Here is a 6,178-nt window from a genome sequence, read left to right as displayed (position 1 = left end):
AAGTAAATGTCATTATCAGCTAACAATAGGCTTACACTGGGGAATGCGGCCACCTGCTGCTTGACAGGTAGTGCCCACAAAGGATGGGGAAATGAACCAAAACCTCTCATATTTATCAGGTATAGTTAGTTTACGTTTCACTCAAATATCTAACTAAAGGTTTAGAGACGTCAGGGTAGCCTCAACATATCTGAAATTACATGGCCAATTTATGTTTACTGATCATGACAAGCATGGATACTTGTTGTTTAACTCTGATAGAGCTAAATGTGGAATAATCTGAACTGTGTAGTTCTGACTATGCTCTTCATGAGGTTAAGATATTACAACAAAGTAGTTAAAAAAAAAAAAATTGCTTCTTGCGTCGAGCCATCCCGGATCCGGGATCGTGAATACAGCCTCAAGCTCATTACCATAACGCAACGTTAACTATTCATGAAAATCGCAAATGAAATGAAATTAATATGCTAGCTATCAAGCTTAGCCTTTTGTTAACAACACTGTCATCTCAGATTTTCAAAATATATGCTTCTCAACCATAGCAAAACAAGCATTTGTGTAACAGCTAGCACAGCTAGTGTAGCATTTAGCGTTAGCATTAGCAGGCAACATTTTCACAAAAACCAGAAAATCATTCAAATAAAATCATTACCTTTGAAGAACTAAAGATGTTTTCAATGAGGAGACTCTCAGTTAGATAGCAAATGCTCAGTTTTTCCTGAAAGATTATTTGTTTAGGAGAAATTGCTCCGTTTGGCTACCAAAAAAAAAGAAAATTCAGTCTTCAAAACGCCAAACTTTTTTCCAAATTAACTCTATAATATCGACTGAAACATGGTAAAGGTTGTTTAGAATCAATCCTCAAGGTGTTTTTCGTATATCTCTTCATGATATATCGTTCGTTGAAAGCCTCCTCTCTCCTCTCAATCACTGGATGACTGCGTGCAGCTTGTAGATTACGCACCAATTTAGACAAAGGACACCGGGCGGACCCCTGGTAAATGTAGTCTCTTATGGCCAATCTTCCAATGATATGCCTACAAATACGTCACAATGCTGCAGACACCTTGGAGAAACGATAGAAAGGGCAGGCTCGTTCCCGGCGCATTCACAGCCATATAAGGAGACAATGGAAAACAGAGCTTCAAAAATTCTGCCCATTTCCTGGTTGAAGTTTCATCTTGGTTTCGCAGTTTTGGAAACCTTAGTGTTTTCTTTCCAAAGCTGCCAATTATATGCAGTCGAGCATCTTTTCGTGACAAAATATTGTGCTTAAAACTGGCACGTTTTTTTTATCCATAAGTTAAAAGAGCGCTCCCTATATCCAAGAAGTTAACAACCCCTTGAAAACAGATTTTAGTTGTCAATGGTTTTAGTGGCACTGGGGGTCTCCTTGCCCCCCCAGCAGGCAAATCTAAAACTCTGCACTTTATTGTGACATTTTATTGATAACTATCCGAGGGAAATTGAATTAAAGTGACATGTGCAGGTGAAGTCCTAACGGGCTCCCCAAACAGCCTCTTCTGTATAATCCTTAATGCAGTGTAATTGATGCAGACCGTAATTATGTTAAATCACAGCTATAGAGATTATTTTCCTACTTATACCTTTATGGGGCAAGCAGTGCAATATACACTTGAAGTCAATAAATCCACCACTACCAATACGCTGTTCATCTGTTTTTAGTTTGTTACAATAATGACACTGCAACTTATTTTTAATTTTTCTACCTCCCAGCCCAATGCAAGGAAGGAGGATCTGTTTGGCCGTCCTAGTCAGGGCCTGTACTCGTCCTCGTACACAGCAAGCAAAGGCCTGGCCGAGTCCACCCTGGACCGCAGCTGCATGGAGGTTAACATGGGCTCCTCTCAGGTACACATAACACACTGTGTGCCCTGACAACACACCAGCTCTAATACGCTTATCATGCATCCTTCCTTTATCCCTCATCCCTTCAATCAACATGCATCCTTCCCTCATCCCCCCCTTCCCTCCTTTCTTGAAGGAATCACTGGTCTAACATGGCTGGATTGGTGAAAGCAATGGAAACTGGAAAGCTTGCCAACGCCAATCCATGTTAGATCGGTGATTAGTACTTCATGGAAGGAAAAATAGGAAGGAGAGATGCATCAAATTATGGGAGCAGAGCCACAGTCTTCACAGTACATTTCCATCATAATAAAAAACATTCATTATAGCACCATTCACTACAACCACAGCTGTTTTGTGTCCTACAGATCCTACCCACCAAGATGTCCTACTCAGCCAACCTGAAGAACGTGATGAGTATGGAGACTAGTCAGCGCGGCAGAGAGGACCAGCCCATGGACCAGGAGCTAATGGCTCCAAAGCCAGGCCCCTCACCCCATGACCTAGCTGCCCAGCTAAAGAGCAGCCTCCTGGCTGAGATAGGCCTCACTGAGAGTGATGGCCCCCCGCTCCCTTCCTTTAGGTATGGTACACGTGTCTTAGTGGCTAGTAAATAAATGAAAATCCCATCTCGGTCTGCATTCTCAGGTCGATCTCTCTCTTTTTGCTTCAGTAAGGAAACAATGAATATAGTTAATTTGTATTTATTTATGTAACCTTTCTCCATCTTTGCGTCTTACAACTGCATATGTAAATGTTCCTTACGCTCCCATTTTTGTTATTAACAAGGAAGTCACATCTCTGTGCTCTCTCCTGTGTCCTCCAGACCCCACTGTAATATTAACTAGAAAGTATATCATCTCTGTCCTCCTCTCCAGACCCCACTGTAGTTTCATGGGGATGGTGATCTCCCATGACATGCTGCTGGGCCGCTGGCGTCTGTCTCTGGAGCTGTTCGGGCGCGTCTTCATGGAGGATGTTGGAGCAGAGCCTGGATCGGTATGCACACTCAGGGATTGGTTTAAACACTTATACTGTATTATATTTATAGTATTTCCCCTGCCCCAAACCATTAATACAATTAAATCCACAAAAATATACAGCTAGACATAGACAAAATAAATAAAAATGACCTTTACCAAGATGATGAAAGTTTATGAATTGCCTGGCTGCGCTGTTGAACAGCACATTGATTATTCAAATGGAACTGTTAACAGGCTTTTCCCTGTGGATTATCGTGAATAACTAACAGCTATCAACCAATCAGCATCCCGGATCCAAATGTACGCTTTTAGAACGGTAGACAAGTCACTACAGCTCTACAGCTTTCTGTCCCCAGATCTTGACAGACAAACATGTAATAAAGAAAAGTACAATTACCAAGATGAGATCAGGACAAAAAAAAATCTGTTAAACATTAAAAACAGTTGACGATCTAACCAGACATTTAATCCTGTCTGTCTGATCCCGTCCCCAGATCCTGACCGAGCTGGGGGGATTTGAGGTGAAGGAGTCTAAGTTCCGCCGGGAGATGGAGAAACTCCGTAACCTCCAGTCTCGTGACCTGTCCCTGGAGGTGGACCGTGACCGTGACCAGCTGATCCAGCAGACCATGAGGCAGCTCAACACCCACTTTGGCCGGCGCTGCACCACCACACCCATGGCTGTGCACCGCGTCAAGGTCACCTTCAAGGACGAGCCGGGCGAGGGTAGTGGCGTGGCCCGTAGCTTCTACACGGCCATCGCCCTGGCCTTCCTGTCCAATGACAAGCTGCCCAACCTGGACTGTGTGCAGAGCGTCAGCAAGGGCATGCAGGCCAGCAGTACGTGTCATCACGATTACAACTCAAGTATGACATTGAGTATGAAACTACTAGCGTCAATTTATTAATTACTTAACCCAAATGGCAGTTTAACATGGTGACTGACAACTTACTGCTACCACCATTCTGGGGGAAGCAAGAGGAATTTCAGAGGAGAACAGAGATATATCTTACCTAAAGTCTCCCTCTGTGTGTAGATCTGATGCAGCGGCTGAGGAACAGAGACCGGGAGAGGGAGCGGAGGAGTGGAGGGCTCCGAGCCGGCTCTAGGAGAGACCGAGACCGGTGAGAGACCAAACTTCCTGCCCACCAACCCTGTGGATGTATTGTGTCATTAGGACATGTTGCCTTTCAGAAAACATCTGACCATCTGTTTAATGTGTTAGGCTGGAGTTACACAAAGCAACTTTCAAGCAAATTTAGTTGCAGTTAGAGGTTGCAAGTGACATCTCAAGCAACTTTGTTGATACACGAAGTAACTCAAACGTAATTGAAATTGCGTGCAACAGCCAATCAAATTGAAGCTGCTATTGTCATTATGGTTTGAGAAGTCATACCTCAGCTAGTCAAAATGACCAAGCTAGCAATAAACTAAGCTAGCTAGTGCAGTCACTAACCATGACTTTCCATGATGCCAATATTTATTTACAGCTCCCATTTGGCTAATGTCTCTTCTTCCAACCTTGATCACGGTTCCCGCAGCACTGACCGCTGTGTTGACTTGACAACTGGGTCAGAGTTGCGAACCTTCAAATGGATCATGTGCGACGCATTCATTTTGATTGGCTGTTGCTTGTAACTAGCCTACAAAGTATTTTTATTTATTTTGCAACTGGATGCAACCACGTTGTAGATGAATTGCTTATCAGTTGCTGGTATCAGTTGCTGGTGGTGGTACACAAAGTGCAACAAAGTTTGAAAGTTGTAACTATAGCTTTATACATCTCTACTCAACTACACCGAAATAACATTTTACACTACTGAGCCGAGCCAAACCTAGCTGACCTGGTTACGCATCCACCATAGTTTCTGTCCTGCACTGCATTGTCTCACGTCGGATAACATGGCGGCCGTCTGTACTGATCTGTCTGAACTCGTAGACACTCATGGATAGCCAAAAAGAAGTCCGACTACAATATGCTGTCCTAACATTCAAAAATGTTACCAAGGTGACATCCACTGAACCCCTGTTCATCCTCAAGCGTCAGTTAATCTTACCAAAAATGATGAACCTGTAGCTAATATTTAAAAGGGTAATGAGGATGTCTTCACTACCTAATTCTATATCTAGCTAAGGTGTTTTGTGGTGGTAGAATCAGTATTCATGAAATTCTTTATGTACGAACATTTCTAATCAATCCATATGAAAACACCAGTTCACACACTCAATGCTGAATACTCCCTCTAGCTCTAGCAATGCACATGAGTTTTCATGATATCTGTTCTGCTGTGATTAGTGTGCCGAGTTCTACAGCACAGCTGACTGCTCTCTACCATGTTATCGCGTTGGCCAAATGTTACAAAGTAGCGAGGCACAATGGCAGCTGTCTGTTGCATACATGCTGATTTCTGAGAGTCCCATAACCCTGGTTCTGTACAACTTAATCAACAAGCTGTTAAACTAGCTACCGTATGGCCATTCAAACAAGCTTGTACTAGGCTGTTAGCTGGAGCATGGTTTGCCGTAGTAGCCAGAATTTAGGAACTAGTGTTGCGCAAAATCTAGTTTTATAGATGAGTTCCACGTCCTACAAGACCGATCGGTTGAGGGACGAGCATTGATCTGGCGTAAGACAATGGCCTGCACTGGCCAGTTTGATTTGGGTCGGCACGATGGTGTAGAACGTTTGCGGGCGCTAGCTAACCTTCCTTTCTGTGTGTTCCAGGGACTCGAGGAGACAGCTGTCCATTGACACCCGGCCCTTCAGGCCAGCCTCTGAGGGGAACCCCAGTGATGAACCTGACCCACTACCTGCCCACAGACAGGCCCTGGGAGAGCGGCTGTACCCCCGCGTCCACGCTATGCAGCCGGTACCTACCAGCTTTACAACAATCTAATTCTAATTAAAGTATCTTATCTATAAATGCAGTATCCATTCATTATCTAATCTATAATGCATAATATCTATATACAATCAAGGAATACTGTATGTGATGGGTGGTGAATAAGTGAAAACCTCAGGACAGTCTACATAATGTGACTGACTGGTGTTGTCCCTTCCTCTCCAGGCGTTTGCCAGTAAGATCACTGGGATGCTGCTGGAGCTCTCCCCAGCCCAGCTGCTGTTGCTCCTGGCCAGTGAGGACTCTCTCAGGGCCAGGGTGGAGGAGGCCATGGAGCTGCTCATTGCACATGGAAGGTATAGTACAGTGTCCTATTCACCGCTCTGTCATTTTGTTCTCAAAATAGCACCCTGCTCGCAGTGCACTACTTTTGACCAGAGCCCCTTTATGCTATATAGGCAAAAAGGTGCCATTTGGGACGC

General features: G+C 44.0%; 1 protein-coding gene across 29 annotated transcripts in view; it reads left to right on the top strand.

Annotated features, from left to right (window-relative positions):
• LOC109907547 (E3 ubiquitin-protein ligase UBR5) overlaps nt 1-6,178 on the top strand; it is a 40,581-nt gene that overhangs the window by 30,984 nt on the left and 3,419 nt on the right. For 15 of the 29 annotated variants that reach the window (XM_031787763.1, XM_031787911.1, XM_031787833.1 and 12 more), the window contains 7 exons: nt 1,738-1,872; nt 2,238-2,452; nt 2,748-2,868; nt 3,347-3,731; nt 3,890-3,977; nt 5,579-5,723; nt 5,922-6,052. In XM_031787763.1, coding sequence (XP_031643623.1) covers nt 1,738-1,872; nt 2,238-2,452; nt 2,748-2,868; nt 3,347-3,731; nt 3,890-3,977; nt 5,579-5,723; nt 5,922-6,052 — 1,220 coding nt within the window. The remainder of the gene's footprint in view (nt 1-1,737; nt 1,873-2,237; nt 2,453-2,747; nt 2,869-3,346; nt 3,732-3,889; nt 3,978-5,578; nt 5,724-5,921; nt 6,053-6,178) is intronic. The other 14 variants (XR_004202696.1, XM_031787918.1, XM_031787886.1 and 11 more) reach the window with 2 other exon arrangements.

Source organism: Oncorhynchus kisutch, linkage group LG2 (assembly GCF_002021735.2).
Source record: "Oncorhynchus kisutch isolate 150728-3 linkage group LG2, Okis_V2, whole genome shotgun sequence".
NCBI classification, from domain to species: Eukaryota; Metazoa; Chordata; class Actinopteri; order Salmoniformes; family Salmonidae; genus Oncorhynchus; species Oncorhynchus kisutch.
The sequence above is the reverse complement of the archived record's forward strand: the minus strand, read 5'-3'. Positions and strand labels throughout refer to the sequence as shown.